Raw genomic sequence first — 16651 nt, 5'->3', positions numbered from 1 at the left:
AATGACACCTTACAATAAGGTTGTATTGTAAACGTTACTTAATTCCAGTTAATTCAGGACAGAATTGTCATTTTTGGGTGGAATATGTGTTTAAGATTTAAATGTCGTTTTAAAAGGGTTGAACAGTCAGAACCAAAGTAGTCTGAAAAAGTGCTGCTGGGTAAATAAAACATAACCTACACCTCTAAAAATGCTGCGTTGTTTCAAGTTTTAATCTCTGGTTGGGTAAAATACCGACAAAGCAATTGGTTCAACCCTAAAAGTAAAGTTTTTTTAAGAAGGAATACAGTAATGTGCTGTGCTCCTTTCAAAGGTAATGTCACTTAACACTGATCATGTTGGCAAGACTCACAGAACATGCAGCTATGGCAACTTTCATCAACAGGTTCGGTGAGGAAGAGCTGCACTTTTGGATGGACTTAGAGCCAACACAGCATCGTATCTATATTTACACGAATGCACAAAACACAACCTCTTCAAATGTACAACATATATAAAAAAAAAAAAAAGACCTGCAGTCAATATGTGGACTATTGTAACATATTCAGAATACAAGCTTGAGTTGTGTACACACTGTAAACATACAAACTGCATGCATGTTGAGGATGTGTTGGTGTATTTCTTATTTGACCAGTTTATATAGTTCATGATGTGGTACTGACAAGTAGCTGCAGTCGTTTCACTCTTAAGAAATGTAAACACTACACCAAACACTCATCGTCTTTATTTACCCTTTTGCTTTGAGCAAACAGAACGTTTGTGATTTCTAGAGGCGACTATTGCTCTGTCCTTTTCTTTACATATTTTCCCAGGATATTAAATCACAGTGGGATGCTGTCCAGGTTAAATAGGACTGACTGACCCTTTACACCCACTCTATAGTTTCTCACACCAAAAAAGTATTCTAGAGAACTGTGGGTCACCCAAAAATAAAAACTCGATAACCATTTACACACCTACATGTTGCTTGTCAATATCTCTTCTGTGGAATTTAAAGTAAGCTTTTCCTTTTCCATGCAATGATAACGTGAGTGGAAGCTGTCAAGCTCCAAAAATGACAGAAAAGCACCATTAACTTTTGAACAAAGTCTAAATTTACTTTAATAAAATTAAAAAAAAAAGTAACTTCTTCACCAGAGCAGTTTTAAATGTGTCATATTGCACGAATACACGTTTTTCTATGTCTTTGGTGTGTTAAAGTAGCGCATACATGTATTAGACATTAGATTATGAAATTGTCGGAACAAAAAGCGATTGCTCAACCAGACCTGCCTGAAATGCCTAATGTAACTACACCCCCACATATCTACGTCAGTTTGTGGTATGCTTTGACTAAGACCGCCCAAATGTATATGCAAGTAATGTTGGCGTACCTTTCAGTACAATTGCTTTGGAACCTGATGTTCCAAATATGGTAAGAGGAGTTACATTTCCTCGCTTTTCAGAGCGATGAGCTTTGTAAAAAATCTACATGTTTCAGAGAGAGGGGCAAATTGGAGATACAAACATGCACAGTATGTTTTTAAGTTTTTAAACCTTAAAACGTGTATACACATTGCATTACATGTAAAACAAAACATCATATGACCCCTTTTAAATCTCTTATATACTTACTCCAAAACAAGTGTATTCAAAATTTTTGTAAAAGCATGTAAACATTAAAACCGTCAAACCTGGCATAATGCTTCAGCTGCATTCTGTAAACAAATAACATTAAACCCAGTTTTTTGGTTTCACATGATCATTATGCTTAAGGGCATAGTTCAGATAAAAATATAAATTATATCATCATTTACTAACTCATTTCAAACCTATATGACTTTCTTCTGCCAGCCACAAAAGATACATGCTATTATATATTAGATATTTAGCGGAATGTTGGCAACTGAAGAATTACCAACGGTTACCAACATTCTTCTAAATATCTTATTTTGTGTTCCGCAGAAGAAAGAAAGACATACAGGTTGTAAATCACAAGACGGTCAGTAAGAAAGGCATATGGCTTTGGAGCAAAATGAGATGAATGCATTTTGGCTGCTTTATACTATTTCCTTTCTTGTGTGAGTATTACTGGAACAAGGAAATCTTCAAATCAGAAATAGCTTTAAAATAATTTCTCGAATATACATTTGCAGATGGAGCTAAAGAGACTTGGAACGCAATGTGATAGTTTTAGCCGTCCATTCCTCAAACCACAAACGTCAACCACTGGTGATTATCAAGGTAGCGATCGCTGAGAATGAAACTCCACAACAGCATTATGCTAACTAGACGTACCCAGATTCTTACATATGAGATTTCATTTTAGAACAAAACAATGGGCTGTGAAAGGTATTCAAAAATGCTTTGAGCCAACAAACGATAGTATGCCGCTGAATATTTACAAACTTGTATTCATTGTGCTCCTAAATTCTCTGGTATCTGGTTTTTAAAGACAAAAGCACAAAAACAACAAACCGAAGCTGTTCAAACTTCGGTTTTTATCTGCTTCAACAGCGTCACCAGAGTGGTGCCTGTTCCGTTGTCATTAGTCATTGCCAGTTCGGTGGAGTTTGTGATAAACCTTCCGTGACTTTTGGAGCAACAGCAGAAGATACGAGTGCAGGCATCTTGTGCCTTCTGGATGTCCTTTTGGGCGCTCTCGCTGATGAAACAGTATAGTGCCGGGTCTGCCACGCAGTTAAAGCTTGTAAGCAACAGAGAGAAGTGATAATAGTTGAAAATTTTCTCAATGAAGGAGCAGTCCCTCTCCAGTAGCGTACGCACCAGCAAGAAGACGTGGTATGGCGAGAAACACACCAGAAAGATGATGATGGTGCTAGTCACCAGATACTTGATGCGGGTTTTTTGGGCCGTCTGCGTGCCCGCACTCTTGCCCACCGCCCGGAGGACTCGGATGTAGGAGAATGAAAGGATTCCTAAAGGAAACAAGAAGCCTATGTAAAATCTGTAGTAGTTTATGGGGTACTCCCACGTCTTCATGGGATAGTGCTCAAAGCACACAGATTGGTTGTGCTTGTCCCAACTCAGCTCCTTGTGCCGGAAGAACACCACGCCCATGGCGAGCTCTTTGAGCCATACTACGGCACTCACCAGCGCAGCAGCTCTCACTGTTCGGAAAGCAGAGAAATGGAAGGGGTAGACCACGGCCAGGTAACGGTCTATGGAGATGCAGCACAGGAAACCGATGCTGACGTAAATGTTCTGGTAGAGCAGGAAGCCGCATAGTTGACAGAGCCACTCCGAGCTGCTCCAGTCGTCCCCCTGGAAAATATACTGCAGCCAAAGGGGCAAGGACGCCAGGTATAGCAGATCCGATGCGGTCAGGTTCAGCAAGTAGACCCCCAGCTCGTTGCGGGCTTTCAGCTGCAGCCAGGCGTGGTACAGCGAGTAAGCGTTTGCTGGTAAACCCACAAGCAAGACTAAGATGTATGCGCCCGAGAACAAATACTGGTGAATCTCGTGGCTAATAGTGCAGTTTATTTGTTCTTCGGACATGTTCATCTTCCAGACTTCATGTTCGCAGTGCTTCTCGATGATGGAAGCTGGTTCGTAATCAAAACAGGTCTTTCCAGTAACATCCTGTGGATCTGTGGGATGCAAACAAAACATGGTCATTTTATTCAATTTTTTTTAATATAACAGAATTAGAGAGACACTCGATATAGGACAGGAAGACTAAAGCAAGAAGCCATGGTTTACAGTGATTTTGCAACAGGTAAAGGGTGTGGTTAGGATCCCCTGTTGTTAAACCACTGTAAACCACAGCTTCAAGGGGCACAATGCTTATATAAAACGATTATTTAGTATAAACAGCAAGGTTCCATAAAATAAAACTGAAAATCATATATGATATTAAGAAAAATATTGTTCCACCAAACAATGTTGATCTTCAGAAACAACATCAAAGTGGTTGGAAATCAACACAGCCACATCATCATACAGTTGCCCAATTGGATTACTGTACAAATTACTCCCTGCAAAAAGTATTTAATTACTTATTAATAATTACTTTCTATATCCTATATAAACCTTGATTAGTAAAGTGACTCAATGATAGACATGAAACAGCTCTTTTAATTCATTCAAATAAATAATATAAAACTACATAAGTAGTATTATTAACTAGCCAAATAAAAATGTGAGAATTATAAGACTTGGAATTTTTATGTTAATTCCACTATTCCACAATTCCATATATTACACAGGTATTAAGTTTAATTACATCAGAAGTAACTGTTATCTTTAGTAATCCCTTACTTTACTTTTCCAAGGGAATAGTAATTCAAATACAGTTACTAATTACAACACTGGGCACAACCAATCAGAATCAAGGACAAGAACTAACCGTTCTTTAATGTTCTGTTAAAAACAGCTCATCTATTTTTTTATTTGTGTCAAAATATAAGACATATAGAATATATTAAACAATTAGGGAACTTCTTTTTCTCTAAGAAACAGAAATACGGGAGCTCAATCACGATCTCACATCCACGCAAATGTTTTTTACTTTTAATATGAGCCACAACAGTCATCTCACTACCACCACCACTACCCAATATAACAGAAAACGTATTCTTTCCATCAGGGGCGCCTGCAGGAATTTATCTCAGGGTACGCACAGAATCGCCCTCCCATTATAAAGCTCACACATGCAAATACTCAAGAAATGCCTCAAAAAAATATATATATTTATATAAGAGATATACATAAATAAGATAAACCATTCATATAGCTGTTTGAACCTTATTCTCCTCCTCCCTGTTTAAGCACCTCATCACTGTTCATTTTATTCTCAGATTGAATGTTCATTGGTGTCTTTCATCGTGTTGCGCCATGCACACACTGCAGTTTCGAAAGTGACAATAGCATTTAAATACGGGAATGAATTCACTGAATTATCATTCCATGTGTGACCGATACGAAACAGGTGTTCATTCCCGCATTAAGTGATGATTGACACACTGGTAACGCTGTTCTAGCGTTTTCCAACTGCTTTAATGTAAAGTAAACTACCGCTGAAAGGCGTGCTTTGTTATGTTTATGTTCGGGGGGCTGTATCACGGAGCGCTCCTTCCAGCAGTGTTGCCATGTTTATTTATTTTTAATCGCTTTCTATGCTTGATATTTGGTCTTTAGCTCATAAAGCTCTGCACTTTATTATAAAAATACTGAGTTACGAATATTTGATGTTTTTGTGGTTTTATAAAATGGATTGTTTAGGTTTATTTTCGTTTTTGTTGGTTGTTATTATCTATGAAGATCTGGCAACATGTTACTTTAACATTGTGAGAACTGCTTACCATACACACATTTGATTTTACAACATACATACTATTTATTTACAAACCCGATTCCAAAAAAGTTGCGAGTTTCTCAGAGAAAAATTGCAAAGAGTTTGAAGTTATCATCATCAACAGTGCATAATATCATCCAAAGATTCAGAGAATCTGGAACAATCTCTGTGCATAAGGGTCAAGGCCGGAACACCATACTGGATGCCCGTGATCTTAGGGGCCCTTAGAAGGCACTGCATCACACACAGGAATGCAACTGTAATGGAAATCACAACATGGGCTCAGAAATACTTCCTGAAAACATTGTTGGTGAACACAATCCACCTTTCCATGCGCCGTTGCCGGCTAAAACTCTATAGGTAAAAAAGAAGCCATATCTAAACATGATCCAGAAGCGCAGGTGTTTTCGGTGGGCCAAGGTTCATTTAAAATGGACTGTGGCAAAGTGGAAAACTGTTCGGTGGTCAGACGAATCAAAATTTGAAGTTCTTTTTGGAAAACTGGGACACCATGTCATCCGGACTAAAGAGGACAAAGACAACCCAAGTTGTTATCAGCACCCAGTTCAGAAGCCTGCATCTCTGATGGTATGGGGTTACATGAGTGTGTGTGGTATGGGCAGCTTACACATCTGGAAAGGCACCATCGATGCTGAAAGGTATATCCAAGTTCTAGAACAAAATATGCTCCCATCCAGACATCGTCTCTTTCAGGGAAGACCTTGCATTTTCCAACATGACAATGCCATACCACATACTGCATCGATTACAACATCATGGCTGCGTAGAAGGATCCGGGTACTTAAATGGCCAGCCTGCAGTCCAGATCATTCACCCATAGAAAACAGGTTTGGCGCATCATAAAGAGGAAGATGCGACAAAGAAGACCTAAGACAGTTGAGCAACTAGAAGCCTGTATTGGACAAGAATGGGACAACATTCCTATTCCTAAACTTGAACAACTTGTCTCCTCAGTCCCCAGACGTTTGCAGACTGTTATAAAAAAGAAGAGGGGATGCCACACAGTGGTAAACATGGCCTTGTCCCAACTTCTTTGAGATGTGTTGATGCCATGAAACTTATTTTTCCCTTAAAATTATAGATTTTCTCAGTTTAAACATTTGATATGTCATCTATGTTGTATTATGAATAAAATATTGAAATTTGAAACTTCCACATCATTGCATTCTTTTTTATTCACAATTTGTACAGTTTCCCAACTTTTTTGGAATCGGGTTTGTATTTTATTTAATCTCATTCTCTCCTGCTTTATCAAAAGTGTACACAGATTGATAATCAATTTAAATACTATTTAAACATTTAAACATTTAAATAAAATTATAACTAGTGCCCTCCTTCGTACGGCTGCAGGCGCCCCTGTTTTCTTAAACTCTGTCAGCCCCCACATCAAATCTGTAAAAAAATAGAGGTGTTGTTTTTTAAGCTTTGACTTACCAGGTCCATTAATTTCTCATTAACGTTCCATTAAAAGAACATCATAAGGTCTAAATATATCTTTACAAAAGAGGAATTTTATATTTAGGTTATCACAAATTTACAAAACATAGATGAGCCATATATCGAATGATAGCTCCCACTTCAATAATGCCACTTTATGTTTTTACAGATCTACTACTTAATATCACAGAATAGTCATCAAATTATAGTCAAATCGTTCAAAATGAGACCCTTTTTTAATCAATTTACTCCAATGTGGATTGGGCACTCTCTTAAATTCTGGATAAAAATTGACAACATGCACCAGAGGTTAAAATATGTCCTATATTATATTTGGATTGTGTGAGGAGTCAAATCATTTTCTAAATACCACATTTACTTGAATGTAAACTGGTCTGTCTGTTGAGTCTCTGAACAATTAAGAAGCTGAACTTGGTTTGAAAAGCACTTTTGAAGCTCTTGAAACTCAATTAGAGATGCTATTAAAAATACATGACTGTACATCTTATTGCACCTTGAAAGGTGTTTTCTGCATTGACCAAATCTGTGCCATTCAATTATTGCTGAATGCAATATTTACCGATGACTTAATTCTTTACATTTTAATCATACATTTAGACGTAGATGTGAGTAATGCATACTTTGGACTTTTCAAACACTGCATGACCCCCATTTAGCAATCTTGTTGATGTTGGATAGACACGTTGGAAATGAGACCTTGGCTGCATAGATTAATCTAGAATCTCAGAACAGACCTGGCCCCCAGATGACTCACAGCGAGGACACAGTGTTTCTTCACCGATCGATTAAATGATTAAGTGCATTGGAATCACAGACAGACAACACTCAGTGCAGTATTGGTATATAGTGGTGTGAAAAAGTTTTTTTGCTCATATGTCATGCTTAAATTATTCAGATCATCAAACAAATTGTTATATTACTCAAAGAAAACATGGGTAAATACAAAATGCAGTTTTTAAAGGATGGTTTGATTTATTAAGGAAAAAAATAATCCAAACATTTCTGATCCTATGTGGAAATGTAATTGTCCCCCTTGGTAAATCATTAATTAACTGTGATGAATTGAATAACTGAGTTAAATTTCACTAGCCACACTCAAGCCTAATAACTGCCAGACCTGTTGAATCATGAAATCACTCAAGTAGAACCTGTTTGACAGACTGAAAACTAACAAATTATTCATAAAAAGGACATCATACCAAAAGTCAAACACGGTGGAGGTAGTGTGATGGTTTAGGGCTGATTTGCATCTTCAGGACCTGGTCGACTGGCAATAATTGATGGAACCATCAATTCTGAGCTCTACCAGAAAATCCTAAAAGAGAATGTCCGGTTATCGGTTTGTGACCAAGCTTAAACGGACTTGGGTTATGCAGCATGGCAATGACTCAAAACACACCAACAATTCCACCTCTGAATGTCTGCAAGATGCTATCCTATCAATATGCATTTCTAAAGAATGCTTTCAGCACCTTGTTGAATCAATGACACGTAGAATTAAGGCAGTTCTGAATGCGAAAGGGGGTCAACCACAGTATTAGTATGGTGTTCCTAAAAATCCTTTAGGTGAGTGTGTATTAGAATTTTTATCTTCACTCTAAAATGTGATTTGTTGTGTCAACAACCATGTTGTATTATGTTAATTAGCTTCTACTTAAAAATATACATATTTATAATATTTTTAGCTTAACTAAATTCCCTTTGTTCATGCAAGACGGAAATATAAAATGCAAGAAAAATTCAAGAGTATGCATAAGATGGAGTTGTGCAAACTACGGTTAAAATTAAGTAAACAAAACATACATTTCCGGTGCAAGGAACTTAATATATTTAGTATAATGAGCCATAGCTCCTGAAAAGTTACATTTTAGGGCATTTGCAGCAGTGAATAATATGTATAAAGAGATTTAAGTTGTATTTAGTATTATTGATGTTCACTATGCAATATGAAAATTTATTTAAAAAATGTAGATACAGTGCTACATAATTTATAGAGAAAAGAAGGTCATATTAACTCATATATTTGTGTAAACGCAACAAAGACTTTCTTGTTATTTTGACTTAAATTCTCCTTAAATTGGATTTACTTAAAATACATGCGCACACATTGTTTTAGAATTAGTCTAGGGTAACTGATACAGCGTTTGGACCTGAAAGCAGGGCTATAAGTAACATCAGACTCAACAAGCAGATAAAATAACTTGTCTGTATTTGTAGCATTTCATTCCAGAGTATGTGAAAGGTGCAAGGTGGAGGTTCTGTTACAAAAAAAATTAACCAGAACCCACTGTGAAAAATGTTCTGTAGTTTTAACAGAAAAATACCGGCAGCTCTGGTTGCCAGTGAATTTCTGTAAAAACACGGGAAAAACACAAAAAGCTTTCCAGTTTAAAACTTTAGGGCTAAAACGTCAAGCTGAGTATGAACTTAATACATTTGAGTCTTTTAAATTAAGAGCATGTATTTAAAGTTGTATATATCAATTTTAAAAAAAATCTATAAAAATTTAAACATGGACCGAAAGTGAAAACGTTACATTTACTTATTTTTTTCCCTTAATGTTTTTTTAATGATGAATTGCAAAGTCACTTTTTTTAAACAAAGCAACATGCATCAGTACCTCATTGCCTAACCTTGACTTAAACACAGACTCCACTCTTAAGCATAGTGGTGACACACAATACATTTTGTGTCAGTAAAGAAAATTTCTGTAGTTTTTAAGGAAAAATACCGGCAGCTGTGGTTGCCAGTAAACTACGGTAAAAGTAGGGGAACGTCCTGTTTTTTTACGTCCAATCACTTCACAGGCATGAGCCACATGAACCACACCCACTATTCATCTTGGAAATATGTTGGAATACTGAAGACGATCTCCACTTCTGCTTCAAAGGGATTGCAGCATAACATCCATGAGTTGATATTTATTGTTGTTTAAAGTCGCCATTATCGTGATCAGTGCTTTTTAGTGTGATCAGTGTTTTTCAGTGTGATCAGTGATTTTCTATGAAAACTACAGAATTTCACTGTTAATTTCACGGGCATTTTTTAGAGAACATGTTATGCAGAGAGAGGTTGCTCCACTCAAACACCGTTCAAGTCTATGTTGCTTAGCAAAACAAAAAAGTAAAAACGATTGATGCTTTGGTTGTTTAAAAACTATTGCACTGTTTTGTCTGAAAAAGGGATCAATATTTACTTGCTCCGAGAGGTTATTGAAAAAAAAAAATCACACAAGCATGCTGAACTGAACTACAATGTTGGACGAACATTCAATAGAAGATAAAATCCTGCATCCCACAAGAAATTACCCTAAATTTTTAGAAGCATGTTTGACATCTGATGTAATTTATTCATTGTTCTTATGTACATAATTAGGGGTCGGATTCAGAAAAGTCAAGACAGAAATTGTAATGTGGGATGTCACTTTCTTCACTCCCAATTGCAGATTAATAAATAGTGCCACAATTTAACAAATCTTGTGATTTAACTGCATGTGTGTGATTATGAGGTATTTGTTCAGTAATAAGAGACGCACACACAAAATACATTCCTTAATATAACTTTTATATCTTGGGAGTGGAGGAATCAACTATAAATGCATGTTAAGTTAAAGTCATTAATAAAGTTTCTAAAGTTCACAAGAAATACCAAAACTGGTATTACAGAAAACGCCCTGCGATGGGTTGGCACTCCATCCAGGGTGTATCCTGCCTTGATGCCCGATGACTCCTGAGATAGGCGCAGGCTCCCCGTGACCCGAGGTAGTTCGGATAAGCGGTAGAAAATGGAATGGAATGGTATTACAGAAAACATACATTATAGGTTTTACAACAAATATCGAAGTAGACTACTGTGGTTTCCATAAAGGATGTGAATATAAAGGTGTTGAATATTTGCCGCAGTTACTGTCATCTAACGCGGTCTAATGCTATTCATTATTTGAAGAGTTTGGTTCCAAAATGAGAAAACATACAAGGGGATACATTTTTTATTATTGTGCATTCCAATTAGGCTAATATCAATCAAACTGCAGTTGGTTTGTTTTGATTTAAACCAAAATAAATAAAACAATACAACTAATTAAATCAATCACAAAATTGTGAAAACAGAGTTCTCATTTTGGAACCAAACTCCTCATTTTATCTTTTTTGAATTTACGGAGTAAATTATCTAGAAAAAAAGTGCGCCTGAACAGGTCTTTCTGAACCTTATGCTAATTCAGAGATTACATGTTTACTTGCGTTTAAAACGTGTTAATTTATAACGGTCGTTGGTTAAACACCCTTGTCTAACATCATCTGGATTTGTGAGATTTAGGGCAGAGGCTGATGGTCTAAAGATTATTCTCTTAACAAGATATTAATCTAATATGATGTAGCTTTAGTAGTACTTCAAACTGTTTCAGTATAGCAGTTTCAGTAACGCAACAAAAATATATATATTTCTAAAGGCATATTTTAAAATGCAAAAAAGTTTTTTAGCGTTTTAAAATAACCCAGATCGCCTACACAAATTGTATTTTGGCTTTTAAAAACGTTCTAATTTCCTACGACAGCGGTGAATAATAAGTACCAGTTTTATAGTCATAATAACTTGTATACACAAAAATCATGGTTCATTTTTTGCTAAAGACAATAAGGAAAGATTAACCATAGTTTTATCAGACTAGTGAAAGTGTTGTAATCGTTATTTGAGACCATTTGTATAACCACGGTTTTACTATCAGTCCCATGGTCCCTGTAGCAAAAACATGGTTATCCTACTTTTCTAAAGAAAAGTGTTTTAAGAAAACTGCCTTACCTTCAACTGGCTGACATCGTTCCCCTCATGAAAGACATTACACAAGCGTTAAGCGCATATAGTATCCTCAACAAGTTCAACAGCTCGTCCGAGTCTCTCGTGTATTTTATTTGCTTAAATCGGGTAGCTTCGCACGCTGCCTGCGAGATGTCAAGCTGCCTGCGAGATGTCAAGCGTAGTCGTGCAATGAATTAATCAAGAAATGCTCATGTACCATTTGTGTCAAATAGTTTTCTTTGGTGATGCGCAAATTACTCTGAACGAAACGCTCTCGTGTACTTTCCCCAGACTTTCTCAATTCCTAGTGCTCTCCTGCAACAGGGGTTTTCGGCATCGTTTGCCATCTACGCGAGAGCTGACTCTGAACGCGAATGATGTCCTCATTACAAATGAATCTCAAGTTTTGAGGAACAGCTCCTGCGTCTTTTTACTAGTTGAAAACAGGGTTAAAATTGCAGTCAAGAGAATCTGAAACCGCAGTGTCTAAGGTGGAGTTTTAAAGGCGGATGTGCAGCGCAAGGGAACAGCACGCCGGGTCTTTTGATGCATAACGTGTGAAAATAATGAACACTCATGTCATATGGGTAATAATAACTGTGTAGTTTACCTTGGAAAAAGATATGCATCTTTAACGCCACTAGATGTTCTGATAACGAATAATAACAACACAACAAGCTACTCCACTGCATGGAAACTATGCAAAGTTGTAATGATCTTATTTGCGAAACTGGTTATACACATTACAAATGAAAAGATATAACATATTTCCTGTGTTCATATTATTTTGTCCGCGTTTAAAAGGCACCTAAGATTTCTGCACATATTTGTTTTTCGCGTTGTCTGTTAAAAAGGAGAAAATGTGTAACTCATAGATTGGCAAAGTGCATGCCAATGCTTTTATAAAACAAAGTTTACATTTTTTTTTTAGAATAATCTTTATTACAAAGTTTTTGGACAACAGCTTTCTCTAAACAGACTTTCATTCACAAACTTAACATTATTCCTTACATGTAAAACCTACTCAAACACACCATATTTTATAGGTAATCATCTTGATCCATGTGCAGTAGTGTGAGAAACAATTTTCATCTAAAAGCAATTTTACCTGTAGCTGTGCATATTTAACCATATACTGTATATTTCACATACCCAGTGGGAATGTTTGATCCAAACATATTTTTATGAAGGTCCACAACCATCTCCTTTGGTGTTCACCTTTGTCCGTCCCAGCATATCTTAAGAAGCTGAAGCTGGTAAAATGAGAAAGAAAAGCACCACTGACAGTGAACGTCCTACATGAGGTTGCTAGACATGATTTCTATGATGATTAATGAGAAACATCAAAGTAAACAAAATTGGGCTAGAAAAAGATTTCCAGTGTTTATCATCATCAGGGTAACTATTATATACAAACAGACCATCATCCACCAACCAGTGAATATGGGGAAGTGAGGCAAATACACACAAACCAAAACGGACAAAACACACGCACACAAGTGTCCTTTAAACGCCCCAAAGACATTAATAAATAAATTCATTAGAACAGTTGTGCAGTGTAACGAAACGGAGTGTTAAAAAAAATGTAATTAGTTGACTCTTAAATATAAGCTTGTGTAAAACCATGTCCAGTGCTAGGATTTAAACTCGGACTCCCTAACCATTTCCCCCCACTAAAACACAAAAGGTAATAAGAACATCTATTCTGTGCACGTCTATCCTCTTGTCCAACAGTCTCTTGTGTTTCATTCTAGCTCTGTGTTGTCATCTGGCATGCCTCTGAACGGAGGCAGTGCCAAACCCAGGTCCCATAGCAAATAAGATGGTCACCCTCAAGAAGGAGAAAAGAGCAGCCTGTTTGGTATGTCAGCAGGGAGCAAGTGAAACAGAGCCGGTTCCTGTAATGGGTCCTAGCGAGGCTGTCGTGATGGACCAGCAGCTGTGCTGTGCCTCCTAAAGATTGATGCAGTTGCTACTCCGTAATTACGCTGGGAGTGGCTGCTAGCTCACAGCCCAACGTGTGTTTTTAGCATTCAGAATAGAATAGTGACAGGCTTGTTGTGAAGAGGCAGAGAAGTATGGAAATCAATGGTGTTGGATTAAGTCAGAACCTGGGGGATACATTCAAGTGCCTAATACATTCCGTTTCAGATCGGGGTGGAAGTCCCACAAATGGACCTAGTGCCAACTGAGGCATACTTAGAAATGTACAAAGAAATGGATAAGGGGAGCCATCTGGGGCTTCAGTTGTATACAGCAAAGTGTTCTACACACAACCGTACTCATACCACACAGTCTGAGGATCATTGTTGGGGTCTGGGGAAGCGGGTTTGCTGGTGGCTTGTTCCTTGGCGCCGTAGCTCACGTTTGGAGTGTCTGCTGTCTTCAGCACAGGCGAGTGGGCCTGCCTCAGTTCCTGAGGCTCCTCCTCCAAATCCTTAAGCCTCAAAGCTGATACGGCTCGTACTGGAGTCACCATGGCGACTTCGCCACGATTTGAGGATGGCCGGGATTGAGCAGACCCGGAGCGGACCCCTCCGGCACGGCTACCTCTGCTCTCTACGTATTCCCGTTCCGCCTGCATGGACACAGAAGAAGAGTGCAGCGCGGGTGGACTCCTCAAAGGCTCGACTCTAGGGGGGGCGAGAGAGAGACGCCTGGGGTCCACAGAGAGGTGCCCTGGGTCCCCAGCCATCCTAGCAGACATCGGTCTCTCTCTGGCCACTCCATCAGATCTCCTCAGCACCACATCGTTCTGGCTGGGAGATCCGCCATCGGTGCGGTAGCTGTCCGGCCCGTTGGAGTGTAGGAGGTCTGCGGAGGCCAGGCTGAAAGTCCGGCTCAAGCTTCTGCCACTGCCCACCCCTCCACGAGGACTTGACTGGTGCTGAGGTGAGGGCCGGTGGCTGCCTCCTCTGTTGGGAAGGGTTTGCGAATGGGAGGGGGGTGTGGCGGTTTCGTTGAGTCGCACGTTCGGTTTGACGCTGTGTCCGGGTTTGGGAGACCAACAGTCTTGTTCGGGAGTGGTCTTGATGGTTGGTGTGACATAACTGGTGGGTGTTTTGGGATCGTCTCGCAAAGGGGCCGATCGAGTAGATCTGGCAAAAAAGTCAGTCATCAGATCTTCTCTACTTCCTGTGTGCACCTAAAAAAAAAAACAAGACGGTTTATATTACAAATCAAAGGCAATTGAAGCGTACGTTAACACCTCTTATATAACCTTCTACATTTTAACAGCATAGAACATAGGGCTGTGACGATATATATTGATTCACATTAATGTCCAGGTTGATTTGGAAATCATGCACAGCTCTTCTGTGAACTATGGCTCTTTGAACAGTAGGAAGTACTACTCTATCTAAAATCACTACGAGATTGAATCGTTTATTACGTGCATTTGAAAAAGCAACACCCATCAAACATCATTATTACAAATATACTTTACTATCATGAAAATAACTGAAAATCTCAGAATACACAATATATCATCCCAGCCCTAACAGAACATTAAACTAACAGGTTAATTCTAGCATCTCATTTAAATGAGCTAAAATTAACAAATATACTACATTTAAATATTGTGTTTGCGTAATTTGAATTAGTGTCGGGAATCATGTTTTTGAGTGTACAGTAGCTGCAATGGTGACAAAACATCACAGTGAGAATATCTCTATGGTAAAAACATCTCACAGCACTCAATAACATTAGCATAAACATCCCCAATTACCAAACCATAATGCACAACGTCAGGGTCAAAAACATCAATTATCAGGCACAATTTATTTTCATTCACTAATAAACATATCTGTTGATCATGAGTTAAATTTTGGACACCATTCTGACTGCATAAATAAACTTCCTGTGTAATAGATGGATGTGAGATGTCTGAAAATATTCACACAATCTGATTCTTATCACATTTTAAAATCCTGTGACGCAAAGCCAATTCTTTATATCATGCATCATCACCCCCTCAGATACCCCATGCCCAGTGTATTACCTACATTAAAAGGTCAAACAAGAACCTCAACAAAACAGTTGATATCACTTACAGTGGGCGGGGACAGTGCATTACTTTCCTGCAGGAACTCCTCAAGGGAAACCATCTCGCTGCCAGGGGAAGCCGGCCTATGAGAAGCAGGGCGCAGGGAAGAGCGTTGAGCAGATGGGCTATCACAAGGAAGGGTCGAGCTACGAGGAATCAGTGACGTTTGACTAAGATGCAAGCCTTCGTGACTTAATCCAACGACATCATCGCTTGATAGGCTGACAGACCGGCCCTGCAGGCAGTCGAGAGAACCTTGGGGTAGACAGGATACATCTTGAGACTCAAGCAAGAGGAGGTGAAAACATGAAGAATCTATTTAATTTATGTGTCATACATCTATTCACACCCACAATTGCTCATGAAGAAAGCATGCAAATGTTTTTGTACAGACATCACATTGACTTAACAATTGCTGTTTCTATATTGCAATAGTGAGAGAGTGACTCAGCGCGTGATTGTGAGGTGTTTTCCCCAGACAGTGAAAAGATTTGTGTTGTGTTTCCTAACGGTGTACGTATTGTAACAGGTAGCGCTTGCATACCCTTTGAGCTGATGGGAGAACCACTGTTGGAGGTGTTGCGGCTGAATTCGGCAGAACTGGGCCGGTGGCCTGTGGAGGAGGACGTGTAAGCACACAAATGAGTAAACTGATGCTCGAAAGCCAAGTGTGTATTGATTTAGTTAATTCTCTTACCTGTGTTTCCATGGACACCGATCCCAAAGCCAGCATCTGGGGAATGATGGCCCGACACTTCCTCTGGGACTAACCCTTCAAACAAACGAGAGTGCTTTGGTTTACAATGAGGAAATGTTTGTGTGACTAAGTGTATTTTCAGTTGAGCCCATGTTTCTTTATCCTGCATTTTTACATCCTCTACAATCCTCTAGCAAATGTTTTAGAAGCATGCTTGTGAGCATTATTAAAAGCTTATTCTATTTCTTATTAATATCTCCAGCACATGACTGGTCAATGGTTTCTCAAGTTTCTATTTATTTCACACTATATACAGGAAATGGATTTACTATCTGAT

General features: G+C 38.4%; 2 protein-coding genes across 2 annotated transcripts in view; both read right to left on the bottom strand.

Annotated features, from left to right (window-relative positions):
* Positions 1–15: 15 nt before the first annotated feature.
* On the bottom strand, positions 16–11994 carry LOC130436518 (ovarian cancer G-protein coupled receptor 1). The gene is made up of 2 exons (XM_056767214.1): positions 11576–11994; positions 16–3590 (listed from the first exon to the last, which is right to left on the bottom strand). The coding sequence occupies exon 2, from the start codon at positions 3502–3504 to the stop codon at positions 2467–2469; it is 1038 nt and encodes a 345-aa protein (XP_056623192.1). The 5' UTR covers positions 3505–3590; positions 11576–11994; the 3' UTR covers positions 16–2466.
* Positions 11995–12507: 513 nt separating this feature from the next.
* ccdc88c (coiled-coil domain containing 88C) overlaps positions 12508–16651 on the bottom strand; it is a 61082-nt gene continuing 56938 nt past the window's right edge. Inside the window, exons 27-30 of the mRNA XM_056767208.1 lie at positions 16315–16389; positions 16162–16230; positions 15625–15872; positions 12508–14717 (exon numbers count right to left, since the gene is read on the bottom strand). Coding sequence (XP_056623186.1) covers positions 13839–14717; positions 15625–15872; positions 16162–16230; positions 16315–16389 — 1271 coding nt within the window. The 3' untranslated portion in view covers positions 12508–13838. The remainder of the gene's footprint in view (positions 14718–15624; positions 15873–16161; positions 16231–16314; positions 16390–16651) is intronic.

The sequence above is a fragment of the Triplophysa dalaica genome, chromosome 15 (assembly GCF_015846415.1).
Source record: "Triplophysa dalaica isolate WHDGS20190420 chromosome 15, ASM1584641v1, whole genome shotgun sequence".
NCBI classification, from domain to species: Eukaryota; Metazoa; Chordata; class Actinopteri; order Cypriniformes; family Nemacheilidae; genus Triplophysa; species Triplophysa dalaica.
The sequence above is the reverse complement of the archived record's forward strand: the minus strand, read 5'-3'. Positions and strand labels throughout refer to the sequence as shown.

Excerpts from the sequence above, each read along its gene's own strand:
- LOC130436518 (XM_056767214.1), bottom strand. The coding sequence starts at position 3,504 with ATGAACATGTCCGAAGAACAAATAAACTGCACTATTAGCCACGAGATT.